The sequence below is a fragment of the Leptodactylus fuscus genome, chromosome 11 (genome assembly GCF_031893055.1).
Source record: "Leptodactylus fuscus isolate aLepFus1 chromosome 11, aLepFus1.hap2, whole genome shotgun sequence".
Lineage (NCBI taxonomy): Eukaryota > Metazoa > Chordata > Amphibia > Anura > Leptodactylidae > Leptodactylus > Leptodactylus fuscus.
Window position 1 is genome coordinate 3403555 of NC_134275.1, and position 16481 is coordinate 3420035.

The 16481-nt window shown below is 42.0% G+C and overlaps 1 protein-coding gene across 2 annotated transcripts; it reads left to right on the forward strand.

Moving 5' to 3' along the window:
- The first annotated feature begins 498 nt into the window (after positions 1-498).
- VSIG1 (V-set and immunoglobulin domain containing 1) lies at positions 499-16112 on the forward strand. 2 transcript variants are annotated; one of them, XM_075260396.1, is made up of 8 exons: positions 499-696; positions 2851-3014; positions 6972-7067; positions 7785-7977; positions 9408-9557; positions 11097-11216; positions 15203-15332; positions 15905-16112. In XM_075260396.1, exons 1-8 carry the CDS (start codon positions 648-650, stop codon positions 16053-16055), a joined length of 1053 nt encoding a protein of 350 aa, XP_075116497.1. In that variant the 5' UTR covers positions 499-647; the 3' UTR covers positions 16056-16112. The 2 variants fall into 2 exon arrangements, with proteins under 2 accessions (XP_075116497.1, XP_075116496.1); XM_075260395.1 differs by lacking the exon at positions 6972-7067.
- Positions 16113-16481: the final 369 nt, after the last annotated feature.

Sequence of the window (16481 nt, forward strand, 5' to 3'; positions counted from 1 at the left end):
GCTCGGCCTCAGTGGTCCATTCCATTCCACATTGTTTTTAACTCTTCTTTGGGTTAGTAAATATAATTTTTTGCAATATAATTTTTTTTATAATGAATATAGATTTATTGCTATGTGTGTGACCCTTTTTTAACCCATCAATGTAACTGTACCCTTCCCCGCACTACTTTCTCTCTTTAGCATCATGTAGCCAAGAATTGTACAAAGACAAGCACATACGCAGATTTTAAAGCACATGGGATAATGTAAGGTAAGAATGTATTGTTGGGTCAATGTAACAATGACTTTATGATACATAGAAGGGTCACCGGACATCTATGAATAATACAACCAGAGTAACTATGAGTGGTTTACAACCACCCACAGCCCATTGAGTATAGGACGTCCTCCACGTATTCTCAGGGGTTAATCTCAGAATACAAATACACAAGTGCACACACCCTGAAATATAACTCAACTGAAAATACAAAAACCCCACAGAGCCTTAAAGGGAGACGTCTGAGGAGTGTTTTTGATAAAGACTGTGAAAAGCCCTTGTTGACTTGTTGATGCGCGGCGATAAGAGGAAACACTGGTGAGAAGTCACAAGAGACTCAAACGAGACCACGGCAGCACCTGGATCCTCACGCTTCGGACACCTTAGCAGGATGTTACCTCCTTTTCTTAGGATTTTCATTCTTTTATGGAGTTTTATAGGTAAGATTTACAACAGATTCAATTCATGTCAATTCATTCATTGCTTCAAATCACAACATTGTAATACCGTAGAAAGTTCCATAGCCTCCCTACTCTTACACCAAAGGAGCTTCTCTGCCCTGAAACCTTCTTTCCTTAAATTGGTTCTAAAACAAATATTTGTAGACAATTGAAAGCTAAAAATTTTGGAAAATCTGAAAAAATTTAAATTTTGAAACGTTTCCAAGACTTTCTTTGACCATCCTTGTCATGGTCGTTTACCAGTAGCTATGGCCATGAATACAGGAACTTTCTATGGTCAGGCACATCAGAAACCCAGCCATGATCTCCTTATTGTGCCAGGGTTATCTTCTGTTATCTTCTGTCCCTGCCTGTTTATGTGTTCCCCAATGAAAAGATAACCCGCCAAAATAGAGAAATCCTGACCGGGTTTCTGACAAGTGTCAGACCATAGAAAGACCCTGTATTCATGGTCCTATCCATTGGAAACCTATTAAGACAAAAGATTAAGACCACTAAGATGGTTAGAGAAAATGTGTAAGATGCTGCAAAATTTTTAACTCTTAATATTTGCAAAAAATTTAAAAATTTTCCAAATTTTACATATGGTTATGGTCCCGTGAAATGCCCATTAAAGACATAGTGGATGCTGTTTTGTTATGTTTACTTGTCTGGGTAGAAAATGGACATTACATAAAAAGTCTATATTGAATTAATAGGTTACCCCCTTAAGATAATTTTCCTCCAAAGAAGTTATAAATTTTGCTAATTTTTGTTGGTACAGCAGTCCTGCCATTCTCTTAAATATGTTGGTTGTCCATCTCCAGCTCTTTCTGATATGCAAGTGCCTATAACTTCACTCAATATACTGTGCCAGTGACACAATATGTTTCATCAGGGGCAGCACAGTGGCTCAGTGGTTAGCACTATAGCCTTGCAGTGCTGGAGTCCTGGATTCGAATCCCGCCAGGAACAACATTTTTCAAGGAGTTTGTATGTTCTCCCCGTGTTTGCGTGGATTTCCTACCATTGTACAAAGACGTACTGATAGGAAAAAAAAAGTACATTGTGATCCCTATATCATATATCCCTATATGGGGTTCACAATCTACATTAGAAAAAAAAAACCCAAAAAAACCCCAATGTGTTTCATCATCTACATATAGACTTTTTGATGCATCTGACAATCGTATTTGCCTTATCACACCCATTAACTTAAAGGCATTTCTAATTTTTTTTTGATAATCTCTCCTTAGTATAACTATCTGATTTGTTGGGGGTCATCAGCCAGCCCCCACACAGATCAGCTGTATTACACCATATCCTGTATAGTGGATAGAGAATGTTACTGTAGCTCTGCACCCATTGACATCAATGAGAGCAGAGTTGCAATAATGGCACCCAGTCACTATACAGGGTCTAGTGTAGTCCACTACCACATTGGCACAGTATGCACCAAACCAATCAAGTCTTATCTTCTAACTTTGAAGAAGGCTGTTTACAGAGTCGTCTTTATACCACTCATATATCATGAATTGAATATCATACTAAATATCCACCTTTGAAGAATCCACCATGATGCTGAGTGATTTTTTCCCCCTATATTCCACAAGGAGACTTGAACCTGGGATCTCTTTAGTCCCTGCACAGTATACTGCAATACTTCTGCATTGTAGTGTATTGCAAACAGATTCCCTATGGTCCTGTGATCAGGTCGCAGGGGACTAAGGAGGTGAATGGGGGTGATCTTGATCCTTAGCCACCCAGGTGCCCTGATCATGACGGTTCCGGGTTAAGCTGCTGGGTTGGAGCATGTTTTGACACCTACAGCTAGTACTAGGTCCTGACTGTAGTACAACAAGGACCCTGAAAGCCATGTAGCAGGCACAGCCTATAGGGTTAGGCATATGCTTCTCAAGATTATATATGACCCATGATATCAGTCAGATTCCCTTTCCAACTTGTGGTCTATTGCAATGACACATCAGAAGGAAACTTTGGCCACTTTGTTTGTATTTCATGGCTGCCTTTCATGTGTTGATACACATTAGCAGCTTGGTGTAATAATCCCGATATCTTCATGTGATTCTCCTGCCATAGAAAATATTAATGTGTCAGTACAAGAAAATTAATCTGTGTGTTTCATATTTCCAGGAGTCGCCCGCTGTGTGCAGGTGACCATACCGTATCCTGTAGTCAATGTCACAGTGGGAAATACGGCAACGCTTCCCTGTACGTATACTCTTACTGAGACCAATGCCCGCAATCTGATGATAGAATGGCAACTTATAGAGGCGTACTCACATCAGACTACTCCTGTAAGTATACAAATACATGACCTTATGAGAATTGATAGACACATGTACTAGGCTCCATTATGGAGAATAAAGTTCCTGGTGACGTGGATAGAGGAAGACTTAAGACGCAGCTATAATAATAATTAATGGAGAGGCCCCCTATTCAAGAATGCAAAGAGTTCGACTTAGTGGTGAAAGGATTTCTTTTAAAAACAGATCCATTTCTGGTTACACATTCCCTTTTAATAAGAGGTACAATGTACTACTCTCACCACTAACCCTAATAATAGAGAGACACTTCCAAATTTTGCAATCATTTTCTTTGCAGAAGTCACCTCATCTATATCACAGACAGTATTACAATAGAAGATAACATCACTTACCCAACATTGCTTCCACTACTAGTAATAGATGATGTCCCGGTTTATCGAGCCCTTCATACAGCATGTCTAGGAAACTCTCCCATTGATTTCAAGGAGTAGGCCCAGTCTATTGCTGTCTACGGCCATGACTAGGCTATAAAGTATAACACTAGGTGCTAAGTGCTGTTAGCAGGCAAAGGAGAAGCTCAGGCAAGATGGCCGCTCCCATATTAATAATATGATGATGTACAGAAACAGAATAGAAAAAATCTAAAAATCAGAAAATAACAACTAGAAAAAAGTGATTTCACCAATTTATTGGTTTTAATAAATAAAAATGGTGATCCATTCCCTTTATCCACTTCCGGATCACCCATTGGGTTTTTATATCTGGAAGGTGGTTGTCTAGATCTGCAAGGACGTACCGGTATGTCCAAGCAGATCTCAGCAGCTGCACGAAGTCGTCCCCTGACCCGGCGGTCACATGATCCACCCGGGATCTGCAGGTGTTAGAGCTGTGGGTCCTAGAAGACAGATCAGCTCTATAGTTATGGGCAGGAGGCTGTATACCTTCTGCAACTAGGGCTAAATGTACCAGCTCCAGTGACAGGGGAAATCAGCCTACCCTAAAAAAAAAACTGTGAGAAGATGTCCCCATATGTGTATTATAACTTTATGGGAACACAATGAAAAAAAAAAAAAAAAAAAAATTTATAGAAAAGTTAAAAAAAAAATAAAAATAAAAAATTAAAATAAAATAATTGAAAAAATAAATAAAATAATATGTCTATAAAATTCCCTTATTACAGTTTCTTGTCCCACCCCATATTTTTTAGTAATAATCATAATGGTAATACTAATAATAATAAAAAATAATAGTAATAATAATAATAATAATAATAATAATAATAATATTATAATAGTAATACTACTAATAATATAAAAATAATAATATAATAATAATATAATGATAATAATATTTAAAAATAATAATAATAGTAATAAAAATAATAAGAATAATAATATAATAGTAATACTACTAATAATATAAAAATAATATAATAATAATATAATAATAATATAATGATAATAATAATATAATGATAATAATATTTAAAAAAATAATAATAGTAATACTACCAATAATATAAAAATAATATAATAATAATAATAATAATAATATTTTTAAAAATAATAATAGTAATAATAATAATAATATAATAATAATAGTAATACTAATACTAATAATATAAAAATAATATAATAATAGTAAAACAATAATAATATAAAAATAATAATAGTAATACTAATAATAACAATGGTAATAATAATGTAAAAAATAATATAATATAATAAGACCCGTTTTCTCTCCTCTTTAGTTTATATTTTCCCAGATATAAAAAAAATTAAAACACATGCAAATTTTTTTTTAAAAAAACCATAAAAATAAATCCCTATGTGACACAGAAAAAAAAGACGCAGAAATTAGTTGAATAACCCAAATAATAAAAGTGTTACAGCCCTGAAAACCGCACATACAAAAAAAACCAAAAATGTGTCCGGTACTGAAGTGGTTAAGTAGTGAGTGCACCGTTGTCTCCTCACATGGACTTAAATAAAGCTCCACCTTTGACAATCACTAGTCATTATGAAGGTAGCACATGTAATATCTGGGTAGTCGGTGAGAACAGCTCACAATAGTGTGTATAGTAAAGTATACAATGACAGTAACATGTTTGCTTGGTATATATCCCATGTTTTATGTGTCACATTATACAGCTCGATCCCGGCTATAGTCCGCTGGCCCCCTCACTGATCCATTATTGAACTACAGTAAAACAATGTGTCCTGTGTGGGTGAAAGTTCTGGACTCTTTGGCACATCCCCAATGGAATAACTAATATTTGGTCACCGATGCCGGCCATGAGACGCGTTCAGACCTAATATACAATAGGAAACAACTATTTTATTCCTTTCAAAATAGATTGGTCCAGTATAAGTGATCAGCCATGGCAACCTGGTCTCCTTATACTGAAAAGTCTATTTTCTAGTGAATGTTGGGCCGCTGGTACATGACATTCTCTCTATATCAGTTGGGTGGGGTTCCGCTCTCAGGACTTTGGACCTTAGCATTAGTCATTTTACGTTTTATTCCCCTTTGTTTCATATTCAATATTGACATAGTATCAACACAATAGAGCAATCTGCTTGCCATGATATCATTTGAAGGTAATATTTCAAGGAGCATTATACATATAATTGCATGTCTAGAGATTTATTCACACTTCCTAAGCAACATATGGCAGGTTGTTCAGAAGGGGACAAGTGTGTCCAAGACATAGGACTTGCTATGGGCGGCCGGTAGAAGTTGGATGAATAGTTATATTTTCTATCTTGACAAATTCAATCAGAATTAAATTTAAAAGAGTTGTCCAGTATTGAGAGACCAATGTTATGGTTTGTATAATGGAAAGTCTACAATGTTCTAATATACTTTGTGTATCAAATTCTCAAGGTTTTCTAGATCTCTGCTTGCTGTCATTTATTCTGCCTTCTTGCAGTGGATAAATATCAGTCCGTGGTCATGTGATGGACAGTCCATGGTAAGGGGATGGACAGTCCATGGTCAGGAGATGGACAGTCCATGGTCAGGTGATGGACAGTCCATGGTCAGGTGATGGACAGTCCATGGTCTGGTGATAGACAATCTATGGTCAGGTGATGGACAGTCCATGGTCAGGTGATGGACAGTCCATGGTCAGGTGATGGACAGTCCATGGTCAGGTGATGGACAGTCCATGGTCAGGTGATGGACAGTCCATGGTCTGGTGATAGACAATCTATGGTCAGGTGATGGACAGTCCATGGTCAGGTGATGGACAGTCCATGGTCAGGTGATGGACAGTCCATGGTCAGGTGATGGACAGTCCATGGTCAGGTGATGGACAGTTCATGGTCAGGTGATGAACAATCCATTGTCAGGTGATGGACAGTCCATGGTTAGGCGATAGACAGTCTATGGTCAAGTGTTGAACAGTCCATGGTCAAGTGATGGACAGTCCATGGTCATGTGATGGATAGTCTATGGTCAAGTGATGGACAGTCCATGGTCATGTGATGGACAGTCTATGGTCAGGTGATGGACAGTCTATGGTCAAGTGTTGGACAGTCCATGGTCAAGTGATGGGCAGTCCATGGTCATGTGATGGACAGTCTATGGTCAAGTGTTGGACATTCCATCATCGTGTGACGGACTGTCCATGGTCGGGTAATGGATAGTCCATGGTCAAGTGATGGACAGTCCATGGTCAGGTGATGGATAGTCCATGGTCATGTTACGTACAGTCCATGATCATGTGATGGACAGTCCATGGTCAGGTGCACAACTCAATACAGACAGTATATTAGAAAATTGTAGAACTTTTCATTATACCTGTATAAACAATAAAATCTGTCTCTCAATATTAGTCTGAAACTGGACATCCCCCCATATATTAGAGAATTAATTAATTGGTATACCAGCGCCCTCCATTCACGTGTGCCCCTTCCCTTGTGGTATATATAAAGTGGAGAGACTTACTTAAGTTCTTAGATAATTTCTGCTCCACAACAGCAGTCCCCGTGCTACAGCTTGAAGAACAGTTCAGTGAAACAGTGTGTAAACCTGGCGTATGGCAAAGATGCACGGGGAAGGTGTAGCATGAGATACCAGGTAAGCGGAGACTAGTATTCATAACTACTAGGCATTGGTATCTTAGGCTCACACTCCGATCTACAAGTTAGCTTGTGTCCTAATCCTTAGGCAGCCTGGTCTTTCATGATCCAGTTATATCAGAAGCACTTGCTAACATATAATACAGAGTAACTATCTTACTAAATGTCTAAATACTGGGGGGCCCAGGACTGATACCCCACTGAACACAACAACAAGCGCTCCCAAATCCTCTGTGTGAATGGATTGCTAGTACACGTGCATGACCACAGCTTAATCCACTTGTAGGAGACTGATGGATTACTGTACTCATCTATCTATGCCAGTGCTATAGAAGTCACACACGTGCACAAGGGATTTGGGGACCCTTGTTGTCATGTTTGATCCAGTCCTAGTGTTAGTGTCCCCCCAGTCATTCACAATGACAATTATTCTTTGTCATCCATTATGTTAGTAAGTGGCTCTGATATAATTCCTATATTTGTAGACCCAACTGCCTATAGTCACAGCAATAAAAGACCCCAAATCCCTTGTATGGAATGAGTTGCAGTGCACATACATCATCATTGCTCCCTTCACTTGTATAGGATTGACGGAGCACCCTCGGATTTGAAGATGTGCCTGTCCAGCTGATGTGAAGTTTGTTTTTTTTTGTAAATGTATACTTTTCATAAAATTACCATCACCCTTTCTTTTTTTGCATTTTCTGTGTTCTAGGTGTTTGCTTACCAAAATGGGCAGCCATACCCAATGGGAAGGTTTGAGAACAGGGTGAGATCTTCTAATTCCACTGGGAATGCTACTATTACAATTACAAACATGCAGCCACAAGATTCTGGATTCTATAGTTGTCAAGTGTCCAACTTTCCAGAGAACCCCGGTCAAGGTCAAGTCCAGCTGATTGTACAGGGTATTTACATTGTAGCAATCTATTTTACTTGGATTCTGTCCACCAGTGTGGTCATGTCACATTCTGGAGGGGAGTGCCACAATTGCAAGTGGGGGTACAACCTCTGTGTAATGTACAGTGCACAAGCACTAGAGAGGGGGAACACTGCTAAAATGCTTACGTGTTCAGGTCAATAGGGAGGGTTCCTATTCTTTATGAATAAGTGGCCCCCACTGGCCCAAACAAGCTGTATGCTCTAAGGTAGACTGCATTCTGTCCACCAGTGTGGCCATGTCACATCCTGGAGGGTAGTGACACAATTGCAAGTGGGGGCACAACCTCTGTGTAATGTACAGTGCACAAGCACTAGAGAGGGGGACCGCTGCTAAAATGCTTATGTTTTCATTCAATAGGGAGGGCTCCTATTCTTCATGAAGGAGTGGCCCCCACTGGTCCAAACAAGTTATATGTCCTGTGGTAGACTGCATTCTCTCCACCAATGTGGCCATGTCACATCCTGGAGGGTAGTGACACAATTGCAAGTTAGGGTACAACTTCTGTAATGTACAGTGCACAAGCAGTATAGAGGGGGACTGCTGCTAAAACTCTTATGTGTTCAGGTCAATAGGGAGGGCTCCTATTCTTCATGAATGAGTGGCCCCCACTGGCCCAAACAAGCTGTGTGTTCTGTGGTAGACTGCATTCTGTCCACCAGTGTGGCCATGTCACATCCTGGAGGGTAGTGACACAATTGCAAGTGGGGGTACAACCTCTGTGTAATGTACAGTGCACAAGCACTAGAGAGGGGGACCGCTGCTAAAACGCTTATGCGTTCAGGTCAGTAGGGAGGGCTCCTATTCTTCATGAATGAGTGGCCCCCCCCACTGGCCCAAACAAGCTGTATGTTCTGTGGTAGACTGCATTCTGTCCACCAGTGTGGCCATGTCACATCCTGGAGGGTAGTGACACAATTGCAAGTGGGGGTACAACCTCTGTGTAATGTACAGTGCACAAGCACTAGAGAGGGGGACCGCTGCTAAAACGCTTATGCGTTCAGGTCAGTAGGGAGGACTCCTATTCTTCATGAAGGAGTGGCCCCCACTGGCCCAAAAAGCTGTATGTTCTGTGGTAGACTGGAGCTACAAAGCCCCATCCCTACTTCCTATAATCCGTCTCGGTGTCTCTGCAGCTAGAGACAGATTTTACTTGCCCATAGTTTGTGGACAGAACGTTAGACAGAAAACATATACCTAATGTTCCCTACTTTGGAGCAATTTTCTTGGCACAAAATATCACTTTTGCTAAATAACGGAATTATTTAATGGGTATAAGTTAGTAAATTAGAATTGTGAGATGTTAGAACTATTTTATAGGATCTTAGAATACTATTTGTATTAGTTTTCGCAATTATATTTAGTAGTTTTCAGAGTACTTCACCATTTATTTTACAGTGGCTCCATCAACTCCACATTGCAGTATTCGAGGCAACATAGTGACCGGCCACTCTGTAAATCTGTCCTGCTTTTCGGAGCAGGGAATGCCTCGGCCAGTATATAGATGGCAAAAAGTGGTGAATGGGATTGTGAAGCCGATCAATGCAGGTAAGTAAATGGCACAGCAATGCTTTTATTACTATTTAGTAGGCCCTGATACTGCAAGGGTTTATTCTGTTACACTCCTATGTATCCGAATGGGACTTGCAGAAATCCTTGCAGAAATCCATGTGCTTGTGCCAAAACAACCCCATTGCAGATGAATACATATCGCAAATTTGTGCAACTTGGAAATATATATCGTAAGTAACACCCATCCTTATCAGATACGGTGGTGAAGGCTTCTTGCCCTACCCAAAGAGGTAATGACAGATAGCAGGTCAGTATTTAAACAAGTGCAAGGCGCTAAGGCAAGGCGCTAGAAGGTTAAGATTAACCTAAGTGCAAATGATAGGAATTAGGTTATTGGAGATCAGAGGTCAATCCAGGGATTTATTCAAATTTGGAGTCAGGAAGAGATTTTTTCCCTTACTATGAATTAATTGGCATCCATGTCATAAGGGTAGGCATCCATATCTGTAGGATTACAGGTTGCACTTGACTGACCTGCGTCTTTTTTCCCACTTATTGACTATGTAATTGTGTAACTTTGGTTTTGCATAGAATTATCATATTCACATAACTTTATTTCTTTATGCTTGCCATTTGCAATGTTACGCTACCGTATGCACTAGAGTTGCATACGTCATCCATCGAATTCTGCATGGTAGACAGCTATTGTGTAAACATAGCCTAAAGTAGTCTCTGCATCAACATGGTTGCAGTGGGTTAGTCTAAGTTCACATCTGCCCAATGGACAGGCAGATCGCTAAAATAGCGGTTACATTTGGAGCTCAGTAGACCCCATTATAGTTTACAGTCTGTCAGTGTCAGATGAGCGTGTGCAACTGGCCTGACATGAATTAAAAGCACGGGTGGCACACGGGTTACACGCGAATGTCCCCCATGTGCCCCCTGTGCACCGGCCGTGCTTCTGCGGCTCCTTTCATTACAGAAATAAAAGCAAAATCTGCAAAATAGGACAGGAATACGACCTGTTCTATATTTTGCAGCCTGGACTGTTGGCCCGCACATGGGACTGTGAAATTCACATTCCTGTGTACAAGCCCATAGAAAAGAATGGGTCAATGTACTATATGGGAAAAACACAGATAGCACACCAAACATGGCCACGGTCGTCTGTAACCGGCCTTAGTCTACCTTAGGACATTCTGTCACAGTGTCCACCTAAAATCACTGACCAATAAAGATCTGCATGCACCACTATTTGTCTTGCGCTATCAGTTATAAATAACTGACACCCGACAGACCCGATTATACTCAGTGGGATCTGATGGGCTCTGCTATTTTAGCGGTCCGTTTGTCTGTTCTGCTGGTCCTCTGACAGATCAGAACAACAGACAGCCCAACACTAGTGTGAACCCAATGTGACAGCTTCAAATTGTGAAATGAGGAATTCAGCTCTGACTCTACATCTTGTTTTCATTGTGACCAGTCAAACATATCTTCAGGATATTTTATAAATTCTGTGCAATCATCCTCAGAATTCATGGCCTTTACTTATTTCTACAATCATGTATTTGACAGCACAGCAGAGTGGGCTCCTTATTATAGGGAATATGAGTAAGTTTGAAGATGGATACTACGAATGCACAGCAAGCAACAATTTAGGCAATGCCTCCTGTCACCTGGATTTACATACTGGAGGTATGGCATTTCTTACCATTCATTTATAGTTTGTCATACAGCCATCTGTCTGTCCCTGTCTTCATGTTAATCTACTAACAGTGATGGATTTGGCATTTCTACGTCCCCAATAAAGTTATCTTTGTGCTCCCTCTAATACTACTTCCATAGTGTCCCCACATGCAGTATAATGCCCCCTTAGTGTCTCCACATACAGTATAATGCCCCCTTAGTGTCCCCACATACAGTATAATGCCCCCTTAGTGTCCCCACATACAGTATAATGCCCCCTCAGTGTCCCCACATACAGTATAATGCCCCCTCAGTGTCCCCACATACAGTATAATGCCCCCTTAGTGTCCCCACATGCAGTATAATGCCCCCTTAGTGCCCCCACATACAGTATAATGCCCCCTTAGTGTCCCCACATACAGTATAATGCCCCCTTAGTGTCCCCACATACAGTATAATGCCCCCTTACTGTCCCCACATACAGTATAATGCCCCCTTAGTGTCCCCACATACAGTATAATGCCCCCTTAGTGTCCCCACATACAGTATAATGCCCCCTTAGTGTCCCCACATACAGTATAATGCCCCCTTAGTGTCCCCACATGCAGTATAATGCCCCCTTAGTGTCCCCACATGCAGTATAATGCCCCCTTAGTGTACCCACATACAGTATAATGCTCCCTTAGTGTCCCCAAATACAGTATAATGCCCCCTTAGTGTCCCCACATACAGTATAATGCTCCCTTAGTGTTCCCACATACAGTATAATGCCCCCTTAGTGTCCCCACATACAGTATAATGCCCCTTAGTGCCCCCATATACAGTATAATGCCCCCTTAGTGTCCCCACATACGGTATAATATCCCCTTAGTGTCCCCACATACAGTATAATGCCCTCTTAGTGTCCCCACATACAGTATATTGCCCCCTTAGTGTCCCCACATACAGTATAATGCTCCCTTAGTGTCCCCACATACAGTATAATGCCCCCTTAGTGTCCCCACATACAGTATATTGCCCCTTTAGTGTCCCACATACAGTATAATGCCCCCTTAGTGTCCCCACATACAGTATAATGCTCCCTTAGTGTCCCCACATACAGTATAATGCCCCCTTAGTGTCCCCACATACAGTATATTGCCCCCTTAGTGTCCCACATACAGTATAATGCCCCCTTAGTGTCCCCACATACAGTATAATGCCCCCTTAGTGTCCCCACATACGGTATAATGCCCCCTTAGTGTCCCCACATGTAGTATAATGCCCCTTAGTGCCCCCATATACAGTATAATGCCCCCTTAGTGTTCCCACATGCAGTATAATGCCCCCTTAGTGCCCCCACATACAGTATAATGCCCCCTTAGTGTCCCCACATACAGTATAATGCCCCCTTAGTGTCCCCACATACAGTATAATGCCCCCTTACTGTCCCCACATACAGTATAATGCCCCCTTAGTGTCCCCACATACAGTATAATGCCCCCTTAGTGTCCCCACATACAATATAATGCCCCCTTAGTGTCCCCACATACAGTATAATGCCCCCTTAGTGTCCCCACATGCAGTATAATGCCCCCTTAGTGTCCCCACATGCAGTATAATGCCCCCTTAGTGTCCCCACATACAGTATAATGCTCCCTTAGTGTCCCCAAATACAGTATAATGCCCCCTTAGTGTCCCCACATACAGTATAATGCTCCCTTAGTGTTCCCACATACAGTATAATGCCCCCTTAGTGTCCCCACATACAGTATAATGCCCCTTAGTGCCCCCATATACAGTATAATGCCCCCTTAGTGTCCCCACATACGGTATAATGTCCCCTTAGTGTCCCCACATACAGTATAATGCCCTCTTAGTGTCCCCACATACAGTATATTGCCCCCTTAGTGTCCCCACATACAGTATAATGCTCCCTTAGTGTCCCCACATACAGTATAATGCCCCCTTAGTGTCCCCACATACAGTATATTGCCCCCTTAGTGTCCCACATACAGTATAATGCCCCCTTAGTGTCCCCACATACAGTATAATGCTCCCTTAGTGTCCCCACATACAGTATAATGCCCCCTTAGTGTCCCCACATACAGTATATTGCCCCCTTAGTGTCCCACATACAGTATAATGCCCCCTTAGTGTCCCCACATACAGTATAATGCCCCCTTAGTGTCCCCACATACGGTATAATGCCCCCTTAGTGTCCCCACATGTAGTATAATGCCCCTTAGTGCCCCCATATACAGTATAATGCCCCCTTAGTGTTCCCACATGCAGTATAATGCCCCCTTAGTGCCCCCACATACAGTATAATGCCCCCTTAGTGTCCCCACATACAGTATAATGCCCCCTTAGTGTCCCCACATACAGTATAATGCCCCCTTACTGTCCCCACATACAGTATAATGCCCCCTTAGTGTCCCCACATACAGTATAATGCCCCCTTAGTGTCCCCACATACAATATAATGCCCCCTTAGTGTCCCCACATACAGTATAATGCCCCCTTAGTGTCCCCACATGCAGTATAATGCCCCCTTAGTGTCCCCACATGCAGTATAATGCCCCCTTAGTGTCCCCACATACAGTATAATGCTCCCTTAGTGTCCCCAAATACAGTATAATGCCCCCTTAGTGTCCCCACATACAGTATAATGCTCCCTTAGTGTTCCCACATACAGTATAATGCCCCCTTAGTGTCCCCACATACAGTATAATGCCCCTTAGTGCCCCCATATACAGTATAATGCCCCCTTAGTGTCCCCACATACGGTATAATGTCCCCTTAGTGTCCCCACATACAGTATAATGCCCTCTTAGTGTCCCCACATACAGTATATTGCCCCCTTAGTGTCCCCACATACAGTATAATGCTCCCTTAGTGTCCCCACATACAGTATAATGCCCCCTTAGTGTCCCCACATACAGTATATTGCCCCCTTAGTGTCCCACATACAGTATAATGCCCCCTTAGTGTCCCCACATACAGTATAATGCTCCCTTAGTGTCCCCACATACAGTATAATGCCCCCTTAGTGTCCCCACATACAGTATATTGCCCCCTTAGTGTCCCACATACAGTATAATGCCCCCTTAGTGTCCCCACATACAGTATAATGCCCCCTTAGTGTCCCCACATACGGTATAATGCCCCCTTAGTGTCCCCACATGTAGTATAATGCCCCTTAGTGCCCCCACATGTAGTATAATGCCCCTTAGTGTCCCCACATGCAGTATAATTCCCCCTTAGTGTCCCCACATACAGTATAATGCCCCCTTAGTGTCCCCACATACGGTATAATGCCCCCTTAGTGTCCCCACATACGGTATAATGCCCCCTTAGTGTCCCCACATACAGTATAATGCCCCCTTAGTGTCCCCACATACAGTATAATGCCCCCTTAGTGTCCCCACATACAGTATAATGCCCCCTTAGTGTTCCCACATACAGTATAATGCCCCCTTAGTGTTCCCACATGCAGTATAATGCCCCCTTAGTGTCCCCACATGCAGTATAATGCCCCCTTAGTGTCTCCACATACAATATAATGCCCCCTTAGTGTCCCCACATACAGTATAATGCCCCCTTAGTGTCCCCACATACAGTATAATGCCCCCTTAATGTCCCCACATACAGTATAATGCCCCCTTAGTGTTCCCACATACAGTATAATGCCCCCTTAGTGTCCCCACATACAATATAAAGCCCCCTTAGTGGAGAGGTGAGAAATAATATCAGCCATTGTAACAATGTGTTATGCAGAATGTAAGTGGAGAGGTGTAGGGAAGGCCGGGGTTATTTCACCATCTCGGCACCAACTCCTTTGTACCCCCTTCCCCATCTACATTTTTATAGTGCCATATAATATAATGGCTGTAATGTTCACGTAGCAGTAGTTCTCAGCGATGGTCACCAGGAACCCTGCGACTCCTTTGTAAGAATGTTTTTGGTTTTTCTGTGTCCTATTTGTAGCTGTACACATTTTGTTCCTACTACAGGTGAAGCAGGGATTATCGTGGGAGGAATTATCGGAGCGGTACTTTTGGCAACGATTATTTGTGTTGTCATATGGTTCCTCATTGCGAAAAAGAACCACAAAAAGAAGCAATTGAAGAGCAGTGAATTAAAGTAAGATTATTTAATATGGATATGAGTGAGTAAACTGGGATCTAGAGGCAATATTTCATTGTAAGAACTATGCAGCGGTGTGAACTCATTGTGCCCATATACATTGCTGTCACCATTCATATCAGTTATAATGTAGCCAGTATTGTATATGATGGATCCATAGAGAAACTTTGTAATATATCTTACTAAGGAGATCTCATTGTCAGTCTGACTGCTTGTTTCCATTATATGCGTCTCTGTATTCAGCCTCAGAAAGGAGGGGTGGGGTAGGAGTCTGCTGTGGACTAGTTCATTGATGTAATACCTCATTCTGTGCATGTCTAGCCTCTTATCTACAAATCTGCCAGTGTTAAAAGAGCAAAGAGTAGCAAAGGGCATGTGATGTAAACAGTGAAGGGGTCAAGGCGCTCCTACTAGCAGCACAACCCCTTCAAACAGCTGATCAGTAGGGGTCCTGGGTATTGGACTCCCTATTCTGAAAAGAGAGCTGGACAATTCTTTAGCAGAGTTGTCACTGCCTTGTGTGGACAATCTCCTATAGAATCTAAATACCTAATTTTTTTCATCAACAGAACGATGCCCAGTGGAGCGGGACAGAGCGCGGCCGAGGAGCCAGCACGACAGACCCTTATGGTCTCCGAACCCCCAGAAACCAGAGAATATCAAGATGCGGCTGAGAATGCGGCCCCTGCCAATGGCGAAGTGGAGGATCCGGCCGTGTAACGTACTCTGAACGTCTAGGATATGGAAATTTCTCCGTTCATAAACAACAATAAGATTGTAATTGCGGCAAAACAGAGTTTTCCCACAAAAGACATTTACGGCATATGAGTGAGGCAACCGCTGGCCACGACATCCAGGCACGGACTGAATGGAGAGATGGCTACACATGGCCTCAGCCCTCTATATACCAGAAATGGCCAGGCCGGCACATCGGGGGCTGGGGAGACCCCGCTTAGCAGATATCATAAACGCCTTTTGTGGGAAAACTCATACTACCTGCTGTTTTAAAGCTATTGTTTTTTATATTGGTGTATTGTGTTTTTTTTAATGACATTTGTAGGAAAGATGTTCAAGGGCAAAGTAGGAGCCATGGTGATGGCCAAAAAATGGCTAACCAGCAAAACATCCCAACGTGACCACGAATAC

Excerpts from the sequence above, each read along its gene's own strand:
- VSIG1 (XM_075260396.1), top strand. The coding sequence starts at position 648 with ATGTTACCTCCTTTTCTTAGGATTTTCATTCTTTTATGGAGTTTTATA. Across the intron at positions 9,558-11,096 it reads TGTGAAGCCGATCAATGCAG|CACAGCAGAGTGGGCTCCTT; the intron begins GTAAGTAAATGG and ends TGTATTTGACAG. Across the intron at positions 11,217-15,202 it reads CCTGGATTTACATACTGGAG|GTGAAGCAGGGATTATCGTG; the intron begins GTATGGCATTTC and ends TTCCTACTACAG.